The sequence below is a fragment of the Elephas maximus genome, chromosome 6 (assembly GCF_024166365.1).
Source record: "Elephas maximus indicus isolate mEleMax1 chromosome 6, mEleMax1 primary haplotype, whole genome shotgun sequence".
Lineage (NCBI taxonomy): Eukaryota > Metazoa > Chordata > Mammalia > Proboscidea > Elephantidae > Elephas > Elephas maximus.
This window is the reverse complement of record NC_064824.1, coordinates 67,813,208-67,832,498: the sequence shown is the minus strand read 5'-3', so window position 1 is coordinate 67,832,498 and position 19,291 is coordinate 67,813,208. Positions and strand designations below refer to the sequence as shown.

At 38.3% G+C, this 19,291-nt stretch overlaps 2 protein-coding genes across 2 annotated transcripts in view; one reads left to right on the top strand and one right to left on the bottom strand.

Annotated features, from left to right (window-relative positions):
• CFAP210 (cilia and flagella associated protein 210) overlaps positions 1-19,291 on the top strand; it is a 59,891-nt gene that overhangs the window by 3,399 nt on the left and 37,201 nt on the right. Inside the window, exons 2-4 of the mRNA XM_049887389.1 lie at positions 2,746-2,972; positions 8,559-8,732; positions 8,831-9,024. Of these exons, the coding sequence (XP_049743346.1) occupies positions 2,746-2,972; positions 8,559-8,732; positions 8,831-9,024 (595 nt within the window). The remainder of the gene's footprint in view (positions 1-2,745; positions 2,973-8,558; positions 8,733-8,830; positions 9,025-19,291) is intronic.
• Positions 13,448-13,948, bottom strand: LOC126077770 (coiled-coil domain-containing protein 12). Its single transcript, XM_049887400.1, has one exon. It carries the CDS (start codon positions 13,946-13,948, stop codon positions 13,448-13,450), a length of 501 nt encoding a protein of 166 aa, XP_049743357.1.

The following is a 19,291-nucleotide window of genomic DNA, read 5'->3' as shown; positions in this document are numbered from 1 at the left end:
CAGTAAAGGTAACTACATACATAAATATAAAAGACAGTGTAAATGTGTTTTTTTGTTTGTAGTCCTCTTTTTCTCCTGTCTGATTTGAAAGACACATGTATACAACAGTAATTGGAAATCTGTATGGATGGGTGCACAGTGTATAAAGGTGTAATTTGTGTATTTATAATAGCTCAAAGGATAGGTGAGGAAATGGAGCAATATAGGAGCAAAGTTTTTGTAAACTATTACAGGTAGTGTTAATCTGAACTAGATTGTTAAAATTTAAGTATTAATTTAATCTCAGGGCAACCATTAAGAAAAAAAGTATAGTAAAAGAAATGAGAAGGGAATCAAAATGGTATAGTAGAAAATATCTATTTAACACAAAGTCATCAGTAATGGAAGAATAAAAACTGAAACAAAACCAAACCCGTTGCCGTTGAGTCAATTCTGACTCATAGCAACCCGATAGGACAGAGTAGACTGCCCCATAGAGTTTCCAAGGATTACCTGTTGGATTCGAACTGCTGACCTTTTGGTTTACAGCCAGAGCACTTAACTACCACACCACCAGGGTTTCCAATGGAAGAATAAAGGAACAAAGAGTCATAAGATATATAGAAAACAAATACAAAAATGGCAGACATAAATCCTGCCTTATCGGTAATTACATTAAATATAAATTGATTAAATGCTCCAATGAAAAGACAGAGATTGACAGAATGAATAAAAGAAAAAAGGATCTAATGATATGTTGTCTACAAGAGACTCACTTTAGATTCAAAGACACAAATGCACAATACCAACAGTAACCAAAAAGGAGCTAGCCTACTAATATCAGAAAAAATAGGCTTTAAGATAAAAATTGTCACTCGAGACAAAGAAGGACATTTTATATGATAAAAAGGTGGATCTATCAAGAAGATAAAACAGCTATAAACATTTATGCACTTGACAACAGAGCCCCCCAATATATAAAGCAAGAAGTGACAGAATTGAAGGGAGAAATAAAAATAATAGTTGGAAACTTTAATACCCCACTTTCAATAACGTATAGAGCAACTAGACAGAAGACTGACAAGGACATGGAAGACCTGTCACTATATACCAACTGTACATTATAGACTTCTATAGAACCCTTCACCCAACAAGAGCAAATAAATATTTTTCTCTAGTCCGCATGGAACATCTTCAGGAGAGACTATGTGATAGGCTATAAATGTAAGAGCTAAAACTATAAAACTCTTAGAAGAAAACATAGTTTTAAATGTCTATGACCTTGTATTAGGCAGCAATTTCTTAGATATGACACCCAAGGCACAATCAGCCAAAGAAAAATAGATTTGGACTTCTTCAAAATTTAAAATTTTTGCACATGACACTATAAAAGAAATGAAAATGAAATTTTTTTTTCCACAGAAGGAAAAAATATTTCCAAATTATGTATCTGGTAAGTATCTAGTATCCAGGATATAAAGAACTTTTATTACTCAACAATAAAAAAGACAGATAACCCAGTTAAAACATGAGTAAAGGATTTGAATAAACATTTCCCCAAAGAAGATATAAATCGCCAATAAGCACATGAGAAGATGCTCAACATCATTAGTCATTACCAAAAAAAAAAAAAACAAAACATTGCTGTCAAGTCAATTCCAACTTACAGCGACCGTATAGGGCAGAGTAGAACTGCCTTATAGGGTTTCCAAGGAGCAGGTGGTGGATATGAACTGCCAATCTTTTGGTTCACAGCCAAACTCTTAACCACCAGGTCACCAGGGGTCCTTATTAGTCATTCCAAAACCAAACCAAACCCAGTGCCATCGAGTCAGTTCTGACTCATAGCGACCCTGTAGGACAGAGTAGAACTGTCCCATAGAGTTTTCAAGGAGTGCCTGGCGGATTAGAACTGCCGACCGTTTGGTTAGCAGCTGTAGCACTTAACCACTATGCATTAGTCATTAGGGAAATGCAAATCAAAACCACAAGGAAATACCACTTCACACCCACTAGGCTGTAACTGGAATTCCATGCTTTAGGTTGGGTTGGTCTAGTAGCTCAATGGGGTCCTCATTGCCCCAGGTTTTTTGTGTGTGTTTCTTCTTTGTAGTTTACAGTAACAGCTTCATCCTAAGGCTAATTTCACTTGTGGTCATAGGATTGCTGCCTATCTGGCCTTCATGCTACCTTGTACATATCTAGCTTGAGAGTTATTCTCCCAGAAGAACAAGGAAGGACTTTTCTAAAAATCTCAAATAAACCTCTTCTCGTGTTTCTTTGCCCATTATAGAACTAATTTTTGGCAAGGGAAATGGAAGTATTCTTAAACTGCTGTTGCTCAATGGGGAAGGGATGGAATAGAGTCAATCACAACATCTACAACCCCAAAAGATGAACATCCTCAAAAAGTTATCCATTTATAGACTGCCACTTGGTTAACTTTGAAAAATCTTTTTATCACAACCTGTGGAGGCAAGTGTTATTGATCTCAACTTTACAGATGAGGATGCCGAGGCTCCAAGGATTATGTGGCTTACCCAAGTTTATACAGTAAGAAAATACTCAAACAAGGACTGAAATCTATGTCTCCTGATTTCAAGGCCTTATATTGTACCCATTTAATCACAGCTGCTCTTAAGATAACACGAATGAAATTAAATATTTGAAATAGCTTCCAGATATCAGACACTTAACATGCCAGTATTAAAAAATGATTTAAACTCTTCTTGAAAGTCTTTAATATTCATTTTTTTAATTTATTAGAAATGAAGAACTCTGAGAAAGACCAAGTTCTTTATCCACCTCTTCTACCTAGCAAAGTAGATCTCCATCAAGTTACCATAATTCCACATAATGAGTGGAAAAGGATTAAAGATAGCCTTGACAGTTTGACAAGAGAAGCAGCATCCCTTCGTGCAGAAAGAAAGGCAAAGAAAGAAATGCATTTCCGATCCCAGGAAGTAGTAAAACACTGGACTAATACATACGCAGTAAGTATTAACCACTAAGGAGAACACATGTACTAAAGACTTAGTCTTGGGTCTTAGTACTCTTTTATAGATATTTTTATATGTAAAATATAAAAATGCATTGAAAGATTTTATGAGGTATAATTGACATATTATAAACCAAAAAATCAAATCAGTTTCTATTGAGCAGATTCCAACTCCTGGTGACTCCATGTGTGCCAAAATAGAAGTGTGCTCCACAGGGTTTTCAATGGCTGATTTTTCAGAAGTAGATCACCAAGGCTTTCTTCCAAGGCACCTATGAATGGACTTGAAACACCAGTCTTTTGGTTAGCAGCCGACCATGTTGTTTGCACAACCCTAGGACTCCTAACATGTAGTAAATGGTACTTATTTAAAGTGTACGATTTGATAATTTTTAGTATGTGTATACACTAATGAAACTATCATCATAATTAAGGTAATAAATATACTCATAATGCCCTGTTTTACTCCTTTTCCCGTCTGTCTGCTCCTCTGTCCCTAGGCAATGACTGAACTGCTTTCTATTACTATAGATTAGCATCTACAGATGCCCTTTTTTTTCTTAATCTTTTGGGTTCTATTTTGTAAGTCTTTTTTTTAATTTGTTTGTTTCATTTTGGATAGTTCCTGTTTCTATATCTTCTTATTCACTAATTTTTTCTCCTATAATGTATAACATGACATTAATCCCACCCAGTGTATTTTTCACCTCAGACATTGTAGCTTCTGTCAGTAGAAGTTCGATTTAGCTCTTTAAAAAATTTTTTCATGTCTCTACTTAACATGTTCAGCATTTCCTCCAATTTTTTGAAAATATGGAATACAGTTATAACATATAATGTTTTATTTTTCTTGTCTGCTAATTTTAACACCTGTGTCAGTTCTAGTTCATTTTGCTTGATTGATTTTTCTCATGATGACCTGAATTTTCCTGCTTCTTTGCATGCCTGGTAATTTTTTTTTTCCCCCATTTTATACATTCTCAGCATACCTATTTTAATTCTTTTTTTTTCTAACTTTTTTTTATTGTACTTTAGATGAAGGTTTACAGAACAAAGTAGTTTCTCATTAAACAGTACACATATTATTTTATAACATTGGTTAACAACCCCACAACATGTCAACACTCTCCCTTCTCAACCTTTAGTTCCCTATTACCAGCTTTCCTGTCCCCTCCTGCCTTCTAGTTCTTGCCTCAGGGCAGGTGTGCCCCTTCAGTCTCATTTTGTTTTATGGGCCTGTCCAATCTTTGGCTGAAGGGTGAACCTCAGGAGTGACTTCATTACTGAGCTGAGAGGATGTCCGGCGGCTATACTCTGAGGGTTTCTCCAGTCTCTGTCAGGCCAGCAAGCCTGGTCTTTCTTTTTGAGTTAGAATTTTGTTCTGCATTTTTCTCCAGCTCTGTCCGGGACCCTCTATTGTGATCCCTGTCAGAGCAGTCAGTGGTGGTAGCTGGGCACCATCTAATTGTACTGGACTCAGTCTGGTGGAGGCCATGGTAGAGGCAGTCCATTAGTCCTTTGGACTAGTCTTTCTCTTGTATCTTTAGTTTCCTTCATTATTCCTTGCTCCCAAAGGGGTGAGACCAGTGGAGTATCCTAGATGGCTGCTCACAGGTTTTTAAGACCCCAGACGCCACGCATGCCTGGTAATTTTTGATTGGTTTTTAAACATTGTGCATTTTACCTGGTTGGGTGCCTGATATTTTTGTATCCTTACAAATCTTTATCGCAGTTAAATAACTTGGAAAGTTTGATCCTTTTAGGTCTTGTTTGTAATATTTGTTAGGTGGGACCAGAGCGGTGTTTGATTTGTGGCTAATTATTACTATTGAAGCATGACTTTATTGAATATTCTACATAATGTACTATGAATTATGAAGTTTTCCAGTCTGGATGATGGAGACAACTACTTTTCTCCCTTCTGTGAGATTACTGTTACTATTTCCTCTAACCCTTTTGGGTCTTCTTTCTGTGGCCTTGGGCATTTTCCTCATATGCATGCACTGATCATTACTCTGCTGAGTACACAAGGGGACCCTCTGCAGATCTTTGGAATTCTCTTTCTGTGAAGTTCTTTCCTCTCCAGTATTCTGACCTGTGGTTTTTAGCCATCTTGATCTCCTAGGACTCTTGGCTCTATTTCCCTAACTCATGGAGTCTACCACGTTCTGTCCTCTCTCTGCACCATGGACTGGAAACTCTCAAGGCAATAGGCAGGGACAGTTGTAGGGCTTACCTCATTTGTTTCTTCTCTCTCAGGGATCATTGTCTGATGTCCAATGTCTTGAAAACCCTTTTTTGTCTTTTTAGTTGCTTCAAATGGAAGGGTAAATCCAGTCCCTGCTACTCCATCTTGGCCCAAAGTGGAAGTCCCATTGAAACACAGTTGGTGTATATAAAATCTTATAGTTGATCTTTGCAGTATACTGTTCGCTTTTAAGATAAATATCCTAAAAGATAAATCTGACTTATCAGCGTACATCTTGAAAACCATCTGTATTTAATAATTCAGAGCATTGCTATATAGTACAGTCCCATTGGGTGTACCTGAGTTATAGTACACATTTTTTAAATGAAAATAATGGAGATGAAATATAGCATCACAGTTAAAATACTGGGCTACGGGAGTCAGGTTGCCTGAATTTATGTCTAAGCTCTGCCTCTAATAGCTGTTTTATTAGTTACCTGTTGCTGCATAACAAATTCCCCCAAGCTTAGTGCCTTAAAACGACTTGACGTTTATTATTTCACAATTTCTGTGGTTCAGAAGTTCAGGCATGGCTTAACTGTGTTCTCTGTCAGAGTCTTACAATGCTGCAGTCAAGGTGTTGGCTGAGCTGCGTTCTCATCTGGAGTCCAGTCGAGGAAGAGTCCACTTCTAAGCCATTCACGTTGTCAGCAGAATTCATTTTCTTGCAGTTGTATGACTGTTCTAGAGGCTGCCCTCTCCGTAGGCAGTTCACAACATTGCAATTTGTTTCTTCAAGGTGAGCAGGAGAGTCTCTGTTTGTACTAGCAGACACCCACATATATACTAAAGGTTATGAGATATGTATGTAAAAGGTGACGGGATGTCACTCCCACAATTAGGTTATAATATATACATCCCGTCACCTTTTCCGTATTCTATTGGTTAAAAGTAAATTACAGGTCCTCCCTATGCTCAAGGGGAGGGAATTATACAGTTTCTAATACCAGCGGGCAGAGATCAGGGGGCTGTCTTAGAATGTTGTGACCTATTTCTCCATTTGTAGAATGGACAAATTATGGTAATTAACTCTGTTGGGTTGCTCTGGGAATGTGTGAAAAGTATGTGCCTCATATAGTACCTGCATCTCATAAGCCTTTAATAAATTAAAATTGGAAAAATTTTGGCTGAAATATTATTAGTTTTATTTTAGGGAGTAGTAACCATTTTTTATCAGTCTAATTTACATCTTTGGAAGACCCCTGATGGTGTAGTAGTTAAGCACTCGGTTGCTAACTGAAAGGTTGGCCGTTAGACCCACCAGCTGCTGTGTGGGAGCACAATGTGGCAGTATGCTTCATAAAGATTACAGCCTTGGGGACTTATGGGGCAGTTCTACTCTGTTCCAAAGGTGGGTATGAGTCAGAATCGACTTGACGGCAGTGGATTTTGGGGTTGTTTCTTTTGAGGAGAGTTTACTGACCTTTCAAATATCACAGTGAACCTAGATGTTTAAAACTGTCATACTGTTTTGTTTTTGAAGCACTAATATTGCCATCATACATTAAATCTATGGTTTATTATTCTAGTCATGGATGTTTTGGTTATAGAAAACCCTATTCCAATTATCTCAAGTCAAAAGTGATGCAGGATTGCACATAAAGACAGAGAACTTGGAATTACTGGGAACCAAGGCAGCTTCTCTATCTTCCTCTAATTTGTCTGTGTAGGTCTGCCTATCTCTGGAGCTACATAGTGTCTTTGCTGTGTTCCTCTCTGTGCTTCTGCTAGATTTTCTTGCTGTACCAGAGATGTGCGTGCAATCAAATTCCATGTGCGTGAATGGGAAACTACTTGAAAGTGGGGAGAGATGCTAGGATGTGGTGACCCCGCTCCTCATTCCACTTTCCTATGTCGTTTTAGGCACTGAGGGGCAGGTTTTTTTTTTTCTTACTCTTTAAAAGAATTACTAAAACTACATGCAAGCGTAATTTTTGTTCAGAGAGTGTTCATAAGATTTTTCTTTATCATTGCACATTTTCTTACTTTGTTGCAATATACATTATTTATTTTTTAGGAAGGAACATAGAAGGTTTGTGGTACCTTGCTGTAGAGACAATGTTCACAACTTATTAGTTTTTTTTTCTAGAAGAGGGAAAAATTATATTAGACCGATATCGTATGTTCTATATGACATTCTGAAAAAGGCAAAACTATGGGGAAAGAAAAAGATCAGTGGTTTTCAGGAGCTGCAGATGGAAAGAGGATTTGACTATAAATGGACATGAGGGAATTTGTTTGGAGGATGGAACTGTTCTATACACAAGTGTACACATTTATAAAACTGTATACTATAAAGGTTGTATGTATATTATACCCCAGTAAATCTGATTGGAAAAAAGAGCCCTGGTCTATAAAAGGATTGGGGGTGGTGGTGGGACATATACCCTGCATTTTTTTTTTTTTTGCACATAAGTAGCATACTATGCATAATGGTCTACCCTTCCATGGATGTCAAAAAATAATGATAATAAAGGAAGATTCATTTTACCAACAGCAAGACTTACTGTAAGCCTATAGTAGTTAAAACTGTGATATAAGTACAGAGATAGACAAAATAATAGATAAGAAGAGAGAGACTAGAAACAGACCTTTGTTATATATGGGAACTTGAAATATGACAAAAATGTTGCAAATCAGAAGGAAAAATTCAATAACTGATAACTGGGATAATTGGCTATTCATATACAAAGGATGGAATTACATCCCTACAGTATAGGATACATAAAAATGAAATTCAGCTGGATTAAAGACTTAAATGTAAAAAGCAAAACAATGAAACTTTAAAAATAAATCATATAAGAATATCTTCAGGGTATTAGAGAAAGTAAGGATTTCTTAAACAAGGTATAGAAATTATGACCCATAGGGAGAACAAAGGGTGGAAAGACCTCATAGGTGTGGGGTGTTGGGTAGAGTCCTCAGAAGTGTAGAAGAGCATGTAAAATATGCTACTGTTGGTTTTTTAAAGGGGCAAAAATACGAAGATGTATATTTATTATGTAAATGTAGAATGGAACCTGGAAAGTAATAACAGTGGTTATATCGGAATGAGAGGAGATTGTATATGGAAGCTAGGGTTAGAGGAAGAAGTTTCACTGTATACCTCTGTAATATTTGGAGATTTTTGAACCATGTAAATGTATTACTTACCTAAAAAATTCAATTAAAAAATTAGCTTATAAATATAATCTCATATTTTTTCATTTGTTAATGATATATGCAAATACACTAGAAGTTCCTGATGAAAACTCAAATGATCATATAATATTTCACTTTGGTAAAATTGAATTGGAAAATAAAAACACAAGATTGCCTTTGTCTGTTTTACAGGGGATGAAAGAACAGAAACTTGAAGCCAAAAAGAAGCGTGATGAAGAAGTGGAGGCAGAAAGACAGATGCTTGATATGGAAGAAGCAATACATAAACAAGGAGAAAGAAAAAAGGCGATTGAAAATGCAAGACAATGTCAGTTCTATCGGACAGAGAGAGTGAAAAACTTTCATGTACTACTTGGATATTATTGTATTTTTATATATATTTTAACGTAACTATACATAATTAGACCTTATTTTCTTAAAATACTCCTTTTTTTATTTTTAAGTCAGGACTTCTTCTTAGTAGAGTTATGAAAGAACGTGACGCACAGGTTGAGTTCCGAAAAACTAAAATAAAATCAGATGAAAAATGGGAGGAACAATTGAAACTGAACATTGAAAAAGCTTTTAAAGAAGAACAAGAGAAAGCAGAAAGACACCGCAGAGATAGAGTGGCCCTTGCCAATGATCATCTAAAACAGTATGTATATATAAATTACCTTTTTTGTGCCCTTCTCTTTTTCTCATAATAAATACAGCTTTTTTTCTGATTATAAAAATAATGAACCAAAAAACCAAACCCACTGCCATCGAGTCGATTCCGACTCATAGAAGTAATACGTGCTAAAATACCTAGTCAGTAGAAAAAGTACAAAGAAAGAGGTTAACAATCGCTATCAGCTCCTTACCCAGATATAATATATTGGTTACTATTGCTATAATTGGAAACCCTGGTGGCGTAGTAGTTAAGTGCTACGGGTGCCAACCAAAAGGTCGGCAGTTCGAATCCACCAGGCGCTCCTTGGAAACTCTATGGGTCAGTTCTACTCTGTCCTATCGGAATCGACTCGATGGCAGTGGGTTTTGGTTTTATAGCTACAGTGGCGCCCTGGTGTCATGGTTAAGAGCTCAGCTGCTAACCAAAAAGTCAGCAGTTGGAATCCACTAGCCGCTCCTTGGAAACCCTATGGAGCAGTTCTACCCTGTCCTGCAGGGTTGCTATGAGTCCCAATCGACTCAACAGCCAGGTTTTTGTTTTTTTTTTCAATTGCTACACTAATGCTGCATAACAAACAACCGCACAATCTAGCGGCATACAACAATAAACATTTATTTTCCTTGCATTTGTGGGTTGACTGGTGTTGGTTGATCTAGACTGGGCTCTGTTGGGCAGATCTTCAGGCTACAGGACTGGCTGTGTTTGCTTCTTGATATGGGGTGGGAGGCCTCTTATCTGCTCCATACGCATTCTGAGGTCCTAGGTGAGGACCTGCAGTCACCTGGGGGAAACTTTTCTCATGGTATTAACAAAGGTGCAAGAGAGTGAGCCCAAGCTTGCAAACATACACCTAATCCAGTAATGTCTGAGAAGGCCTTTTTCCATATGTTATAACCAATTCTGGATAGTTCTTTTTTTGAAATTAATGGACAAAAAATAGTATCTTGTAATTTACATGTCTCTTGATTTCTAGTGAGGCAGAACATTTTTTGTATGTAAATGTTCATTTGTTTTGTTTTTAATTATAAATCGACTACCCATTGTTCTCTAAAGATTGTTTCATATGGATGTGCATATTTGTCATTGATTAATAATGCATTTTTTATATGATGACTATTAATAATTTATTAGATATATTGAAGATATTTTGTCTTAGCTTTTAAATAGTTTTCATATTTAGAAGATTTTCATTTTTATGTGATCAGATCTGTCTTCATTATTATGGTTTTGGTTTTTATGTGTATATATATAAATGATATATATTTGTATAAATAAATATTATATAAATATAATGCATATAAATATTTTTTCTAAAAGTCACAAATATCTAAGTGATATAGACATCAATGCTCAGGATACATGTGTTGTGAAATTGTGTCAATCATTCTTCAGTTCTTTCAATCCTTTGTAAAAAGAAAAGAGAACCCTTTGGATTTATTGTAGTTTTTTTCTCTGGCTGTATAGCAATCCAGGGGTTTGTAGAAGTTAGGGACAGAGCCATCGACAGAGGGAGGCAAGTATTTGACCGATAAGTTTCACCTTTGGGAAATCTCTCTTACGTTGGCCTTTGCAGCTCAGAGACAATTAAAGGTAGCAGCCTGATCTCCAGCAAGGTATCTGATAAATGCTAATTACTTCACAGGCCATTCATTCATCTATAGCCTTTGAGTGTAGGCTGTGTTCAGGCTGCAGGATCCCTTTTTTTTTGTGGTCTTTGGAATAAATTAGAGGTTCAAGAAGGTTTGGAATTTGTTTCTTAGTTCTCTCTTTGGCTTATCTTTGGTACAGTCCAGGAGATGTTCATCAAGCTCTGAGGTCAGTTTAAATTCTTTACTTACTCCTTACAGTGGACTCTACCCTTGTGTATGGTGATTGATGGCCAAGTGTTACTTATCACTGTGCTTTAAGTTGCCCCATTTCCCCTTACAATTTCTTGAAAATTCAGTTAGGACCCTTCTTTAGCTTCTAGTAGTGGTATAGAATTTCCCCCTTTATGTTGATTGCATTGTGGGGAATTGGGATAGAAAGGATGTTTGACAAGTGAGCTTGCATTATCAGTTTGGTTCCAGAATTGCTACATCTTAAATTTAATAAGAAACATTTGACTCTATAATTAAAAACAACTCAGGAAAATTTAAATATATTATAAATTTTTTTTAAAAAAGCTTTATTGAGATGTATGTAATTCATATATCATAGAATTCACCACACAATTCACCCATTTAAAGTGTACAATTCAATAGCTTTTAATATAGTCACAGAATTGTGCAACCATCTCCACAGTCAATTTTTGAACATTTTTATTGCTCAACCTAGAATTTCTTTTAGTGAGAGTATGCTGGTGGCAAAATCCCTGCTTTTCTTGTACTCGAAAGATGCTTTCTCTGGGTATAAAATTCTAAATTGACAGTTTTCTTTTAGCACATGGAAGGTGTCATTCCAGTAACAATGGTTGCCAATTGAGATGTCTTTCAGTTCAATTGTTGCTCCTTGAAAGGTAATGTCTTTTATCACTGACTAATTTTAAGATCTTTTCTTGCTCTTTGTGTTCTGCAATTTCATTATGTCTTTAAGTATGTGGTGGTTTTGAAACATGTCCACAAATTCTGTGATAGCCCTCTCTTCAAAAGGTGGAGCCTAATTTTTCTCCCTTTGAGTGTGGTTTGAACATAGTGACTCGCTTCTAACAAATAGAACATGGCAGAATATTCCTTCCAGGACCAGGTGATAAAAGGCTCTGAAGTTTCCTCTTTGCTGTCTTGTTCACTGTGGGGGAAGCCAGCTGCCATGTTGTGAGAACACTCAAGTATGCCCTATGGAAAGGTATATGTGGCAAGGATTGGAGTCCTCCAGCCAACAGCTATGCGAATGAACCATCTTGGAAACAGAGCCTCCAGCCCCAGCCAAGCCTTCAGATGACTGCTACCCTAGGGAGCATCTTAACTGCAACCACATGAGACCCTGAGCTAGAACTACCCAAGCTAAGCTGCTCCTTAATTTCTGACCCAAAGAAACAGAAATAATAAATATTGTTTTAAGTTTAAATATAAGTTTAAGTTTTGTTATACAGAAATTGATGATTAATACCAGGTAGGGAAAAATTTTAAGTAAATTTGCTTACTGAGCTTTAAACATATAAAAAAGTACACAATCATAAGTGTACAGGTCCATGAATATTCACAAAATGAATATACCTAATTAATCACCACCCAGATAAAAAATCATAACATTTGAGTGTAGATTTCTTTTAATTTGTCCTGCTTGAGATTCACCGGCCTTTGTGAATCTGTGGATTGGTGACTTACTAAATTCTGGAAAGTTCTCAATCACTGTTTTGCCAATAGTGCCTCTTCATCATTTTTGCTTTTTCCTCCTAGAACTCCAATCACAGGCTTTGCTGGACCTTCTCACTCTATCCCCTCCCATGTTTCTCAGCCTCTTGTTCATATTATCGATGTTTACCCTGCTTAGCTGCATTCTGGGTAATTTCTTCAAATCTAGTTTCCCACTCACTGTCTCTTCAGCTGTGCCTAATCCACAGACACAGTGTTTTAAATTCCTATAATAATATTTTTTCTTTCCAGAACATGAGTTTGGTTCTTTTTCTAATCTATTCCTATTCCCAAGACTCTTTTACTTCTTAAATCATTTTGAAACATATTTAAATGCTATGACTGACAATCCTCATGTCTGAACTCTTCGCAAGTCTGATTCTGCTATTTGTCTGAAGTCCTTTGCTCTTGGTGCTTTGTTGCTTCGTGTATCTGGTGAATTTTTCTGTAAGCTCCTCATTTTTCTTGGAACTTTATCAGTGAGAAGTCCTTGAGATGAATAAAGGTTCAACCAAGGAGGATCTGCATTTGTTTCTATCAGATGTCTACTTTAAATTCTTGGCTTGAGGTTTTTTATGTGCAAACTCACAGGTGGGCTGGCTTATAAATACAATTTCTCAAGGGAGACCCTTTTCCACTTGACTAAGTGGCAAGATCCAATTTTCCTCTGGGATGCCAGGAGAGCAGATTTATATTTATCCACACAGGATGCAGCCCCTTGGGGACTCAGTTTTATGGAGGGCTCTCCGACTAGGACCTCATTTTGCATAGGTCTTTAGCTGTCTTGACCCCAGCCATCAAGGACCCCAAAAACCAATGTTCAAGTTTACCCGGTCTGTCAAATGCCCTCAAGGCAAAGGCCAGGCCTCCATTTCTGCTGCCTCTCTTACCTTTTTGTCCACGTATTCCTTACTTGCTTGCCAGCTCACTGCTGCATTTAAAAAGTTTCCGTTGTTGTTATTGTTTGCAAAGTGAGGATCAGTTCAAGCACCTGTTTTACCATGATGCCAGTGACATCAATAGTCAGCCATTCCTTCTTCAAGTATCTTCTCTCTCTGGCTTTCTTTTCCTCCTCAGTCGGAGTCGCAGGCCTCCGGTTCAGCAGTGGCATCCACTGCAGAAGCCAGGCTGTCCTCCTGGCCTTTCAGTCTCTCACGGATCAGCTCAGCGATGGCTCTCTGCGTCCGCTTTTCTAGCTTCTCCAGCTTCTTGGCCACATCTCTCTTGAGGCCCCAAGCAGGCTTCCGCGGGGCAAGTTTGGCCAGGTCCACTTCCTCAATGATAGGCTCTGGCTTGGCAGCCTCCAGCTGCTCCTTCACCTTCTCTTCCACTGCGACTGGTTTGGCCTGGGGCACCCTCCTCTTTTTCAGGACCTCATCCTCTGGGACATAGTTCCGCAGCCTGAGCTCCCTGTGCTTCTCGACTTCCTCCTCCTCTTCTCTGAGCTGCTTGGTCTTTGGCTCCCCATCTTCCTTGTCCTTGCGTCCAGTTTTCTCCCATAGGGCCTTCAGCCGTTCCTTTCGCCGCAGCGCCTCTTCTTCTAGCCGGCCCACACCGGCCGCAGTCCCCGCCATCCTCTATTATTATAAATTTTTTAAGTACACGAATTTACAAAATTGTCACCAAGATGTGTTATGTGGAACGTTGATTCATATATCAGTTTTATAGAACTCAGAATTCATTTACTTTACCTTTAATATTAGAAATGGTGATGAGCCCATAAAATGGCTCTTTAAGCCAACAATGGAACTGGAATAGTAGCACTATTAACCTGAGTTCGGAACAAAGAACCATGTCCTAGAAAAGAGAGAAATTAGAGAGTTTCTTTCTCCTTTCTTGAATGATGAGAGATTATTCAGTATGAAATTTTAAAATAGGTTATTTATTCATTCCTTGGTGTATTCATTCATTCAATCATTCATTCATACAAGCATTTATTGAATAATCCCTATTTGCCAGTCACTATTTATTCTACTAATTTAAAATACAAATATGAGTATGATGCTGTCTTTTTGCTTAAGAACTTCACAATCTGAGGGCTGGGGGATACAAAAATGAACAATTAGAATATGATGATAATACTCTGGCAAAGATATGTGCAAGGTATTTGGAAGCATATAGAACGGACATCTGACCCAGTCTGAGGTGATTAGAAGGCTTTTTAGAAGAGATTGACTCCTGCACATAATTCTGAAGAATGAGTAAGTGTAAACCATGCAAAGATGGGGTGGAGAGGTATTTAAGCAGAGGCAACAGCATAGGTGAAGACCCAGAGGTGAGATAAACCATGGTAGTTTTGGGGGAATTACAAGTAGTCAAGATGGCTGTAGTTTAGAGGACTAAAGGGGCAGTGTCAAAGATGAGGTTGAAAATATAGGCTAAGGCCAAATCATGATGCTTCTCGTGGGCTATATGTCTTACCAAAAAAAACCCAGTGCCGTTGAGTTGATTCGGACTCATAGTGACCCTGTAGGACAGAGTAGAACTGCCCCATAGAGTTTCCAAGGAGCGCCTGGTGGATTCGAACTGCCGACCTTTTGGTTGGCACCCGTAGCACTTAACCACTACGCCACCAGGGTTTCCACTATATATCTTAAAAAAAAACCCAGTGCCGTCCACTATATGTCTTAGGGTCTGCCAAGATTTGGAATGACTTTCCTCTTTGGTCAAAGACTGTATTTTAGTGTTTTAATCACAAAAAATGGAAATTACGGAATACCAAGAATCAGGACTCTTCTCTTTATGCCCTATTAATTATCTTACCAAGTGCTACCCAGGTATCACCTTGTGGTGGTTTAAAATATGTTCACGCATTCTTTGATGTTCTTCCCTTCATAAAAACTAATTTCTCCTTCCCTTGAATGTGGGCTCTACGTAGTGATCCATTTCCAATGAATAGAATGTGGCAGAAGTGATGATTTGTGACATCTGAGAATAGGATTTAAAAGACCTTGTGGAATAGAATATAGGTTACCAAGGGCTGGGTGGAGAAAGTAATGTTTAACGAGTATATAGTTTCTGTTTGGGTTGATAAAAGATTAAGAAGTAGAATGTAGTGATGGTTATACAACATTGGGAAAGTACTTAATGCCACTGAATTGTATACTCAATAATGGTTAAAATGGTAAATTTTATGTTATTTGTATTTTGTTTAATATATAAAGAGCCTCAATAAATTAAAAAAAAAAAAAAAGACTTGTGGCTTCCTCTTTGCTCTCTCTTTTGGATCTATCATTATTTGGGAAGCTTACTGCCATGTTGTAAGGATACTCAAGCAGCTCTGTGGAGAGATCTATGTGGAAAGGGACTGAGGCCTCCTGACTGTGGCCAGCAAAGAACTGAGGCCTGCCAACAGACATGTGAGTGAGTCATTTTGAAAGTGGATTCTGCAGCCTCAGTCAAACCTTCAGCTGAGCTGTAATTCCAGCCGATTTTTTTTGTTTTTGTTTTTAATTCTGTTCTGGGTAGAAGTTTACATAGCAAATTAATTAGGCTCCTGTTTCACAATTTTTATATGTCTTGTTCCATGATATTGGTTACATTTTTCGTGCGTCAACATTCTCGTTACGTCCATTCATTTTGTTCTGTTTCTATTAATATAGTTTTCCTGTCCCCGTTTAGCTTCTCATCTTTGTTTTAGGGTAAATGTTGACTGTTTGGTCTCATGTGGTTAGTTAAGAGAGGACAGTATTCATGAGTGATTTTTTTTATAAGCCAATCTTTTATTTTGATGAAAGGTGACCGCTGAAAGTGCTTCCATTTCCAAGTTTTAAGGGTATCTTAGGGCAATGAAGGTTCGTCTAGTCACTTTCAGTCCAGTAAGTCTGGCCTTTTTTTAGGAATTTGAGTTTTGTTCTACCTTTTTTTCCCATCCTGACCAGGGCCTGTTATTGTGTCTCTGGTCAGAACTGTCAGTAGTGGTAGCCAGGCACCATCTAGTTCTTCTGGTCTCAGGCTAGCAGAGGCTGTGGTTCTTATGGACCACCAGTCTTGTAGACTAATTTCTTCCTTGAGTCTTTGGTTTCCTTCACTCTTCTTTGCTCCAGATGGGAAGAGAGCCATAGTTGTATCTTAGATGGCTGCTTGCAAGCTTTTAAGACTTCAGATGCTACTCACCAACGTAGGATTCGAACATTATATTTATGAACTGTGTTATGCCAGTTGACCTAGATGTCTCCTGAGACTGTGGTCCTGAGCCTTCAAACCCAGTTACTCAGTCCCATGAGGTGATTGGATATGTCTAGAAAGTGTCCATAACTGTGCCCCCTATGTGCTATATTATATATGAATATTTATTTAGAGTATATAACTATGTATATACATATGCCTGGGGGTACACCTGTACATGCATGCTCCTAGACTTACATGTACCTTCCTATACCCGTATATGCATACATATCTACCCATGTAACCACCCATATATTTTATTGGTTCTTATTGTTGTTGCAAAACTGTCTATTACGGTTTTTACTGAAATTGTCCCTTATTCTTACCTACTACTTTTGTGTCTTCATTTACCTTGGACAAGTTGTGCAGACTTCATCCATATTTGGTATTGCCTTTCCCATTACCAAAAATAACAACTTTCTACTATCTAGAAAGTGATAGGATAGTAGTCTCTCCCCCTCCCATTCCTGGTAACCACCAAAGAACATTGCTTTCTGTGTGTATACCTATTCATGATTTGATTGACTTACTTCATTGAGAGTAATGTCCTCCAGATTCATCCATGTTATGTTTTGGGGACTCCCTCGTTCTTATTTATAGTTGCATAGTATTCCATTGTATGTATATACCAAAATTTGTTTATCCACTTATCCATCGATGAGCATTAGATTGTTTCCATCTTTTTGCTATTGTAAATAATGCTACAATAAACATAGGTGTGCATATGTCTATTCATGTCACTGCTCTTATTTCTCTAGGATATATACCTAGGAGTGGGATTGCTGGATCATAAGATACTTCTATTTCTAGCTTTTTTTTTTTTTTAATTTTTACTGTGCTTTAAGTGACAGTTTACGTATCAAGTCAGTCGCTCATACAAAAACTTATACACACCTTGGTATATACTCCTAATTGCTCTCCTGCTAATGAGACAGCACACACCTTCCCTCCACTCTCTCTTTTTGTGTCCATTCGGTCAGCTTCTGACCTCCTCCACCTTCCCATCTCCCCTCCAGACAGGAGATGCCGACATAGTCTCATGTGTCTACTTGATCCAAGAAGCTCATTCTTCACCAGTATCATTTTCTATCCCATTGTCCAGTCCAATCCCTGTCTGAAGAGTTGGCTTTGGGAATGGTTCCTGTCTTGGGCTAACAGAAGGTCTGGGGACCATAACCACCAAGGTCCTTCTAGTCTCAGTCAGACCATTAAGACTGGTGTTTTTACAAGAATTTGAGGTCTGTAGGTTTTTTTTATCCCACTGCTCTCTTGTTCCCTCAGGGGTTCTCTGTTGTGTTCCCTGTCAGGACAGTCATTGGTTGCAGCCGGGCACCATCTAGTTCTTCTGGTCTCAGGCTGATACAGTGTCTGCTTTATGCGGCCCTTTCTGTCTCTTGGGCTCATAATTCACTTGTGTCTTTGGCGTTCTTCATTCTCCTTTACTCCAGGTGGGTTGAGACTAATTGATGGATCTTAGATGGCGACTTGCTACCATTTAAGACCCCAGACGCCATTCTCCTAAGTGGGATGCAGAATGTTTTCTTAATAGATTTTATTATGCCAATTGACTTAGATGTTCCCTGAAACCATGGTACCCAACTCCTGTCCCTGCTACACTGGCCTTCAAAGTGTTCAGTTTATTCAGGAAACGTCTTTGCTTTTGGTTTAGTCCAGTTGTGCTGACCTGTCCTGTATTGTGTGTTGTCTTTCTCTTCACCTAAAATAGTTCTTATCTACTATCTAATTAGTGAAAACCTCTCTTTCCCTCCTTCCCTCTCGCCCTCGTAACCATCACAGAATATCTTCTTCTCCATTTAAACTATTTCTTGAGTTCTTATAATAATGGTCTTATACAATATTTGTCCTTTTGCCAAATATTGTATAAGACCACTATTATAAGAACTTGAGAAATAGTTTAAACTGAGAAGAAAACATTTTGTGGTTACAAGAGGAGGGAGGGTGGGAGGGTGGGAGAAGGGTATTCACTAATTAGTTGGTAGATAAGAACTACTTTAGGTGAAGGGAAAGACACCACACAGTACAGGGGAGGTCAGCACAGACTAAACCAAAAGCAAGGAAGTTTCCTGAATAAACTGAATGCTTCGAAGGCCATTGTAGCATGGGCAGGGGTTTGGGGACCATGGTTTCAGGGGACATCTAAGTCAGTTGGCATAATAAAATCTCTTAAGAAAACATTCGGCATCCCACTTTGAAATGTGGCGTCTGGGGTCTTAAACGCTAGCAAGCAGCCATCTAAGATGCATCAATTGGTCTCAACCCACCTGGATCAAAGGAGAATGAAGAACACCAAGGACACAAGGTGATTACAAGCCCAAGAGACAGAAAGGGTCACATGAACCAGAGACTACATCATCCTGAGACCAGAAGAACTAGATGGTGCCCACTACAACCGATGACTGCCCTAACAGGGAACACAACAGAGAACCCCTGAGGGAGCAGGAGAACAGTGGGATGCAGACCCCAAATTCTCATAAAAAGACCAGACTAGACTTAAAGATCTGACTGAGACTGGAAGGACCCTGCTGGTCATGGCCCCCAGACCCTCTGTTGGCCCAGGACAGGAACCATTCCCAAAGCCAACTCTTCAGACATGGATTGGACTGGACAATGGGTTGGAGAGGGATGCTGGCGAGGAGTGAGCTTCTTGAATCAGGTGGACACTTGGGACTATGTTGGCATCCCCTTCCTGGAGGGGAGATGAGAGGGTAGAGGGGATTAGACGCTGGCGA

What these genes read in the sequence shown, in the direction of transcription:
- LOC126077770 (XM_049887400.1), bottom strand. Translation starts at nt 13,948, where the DNA reads ATGGCGGGGACTGCGGCCGGTGTGGGCCGGCTAGAAGAAGAGGCGCTG.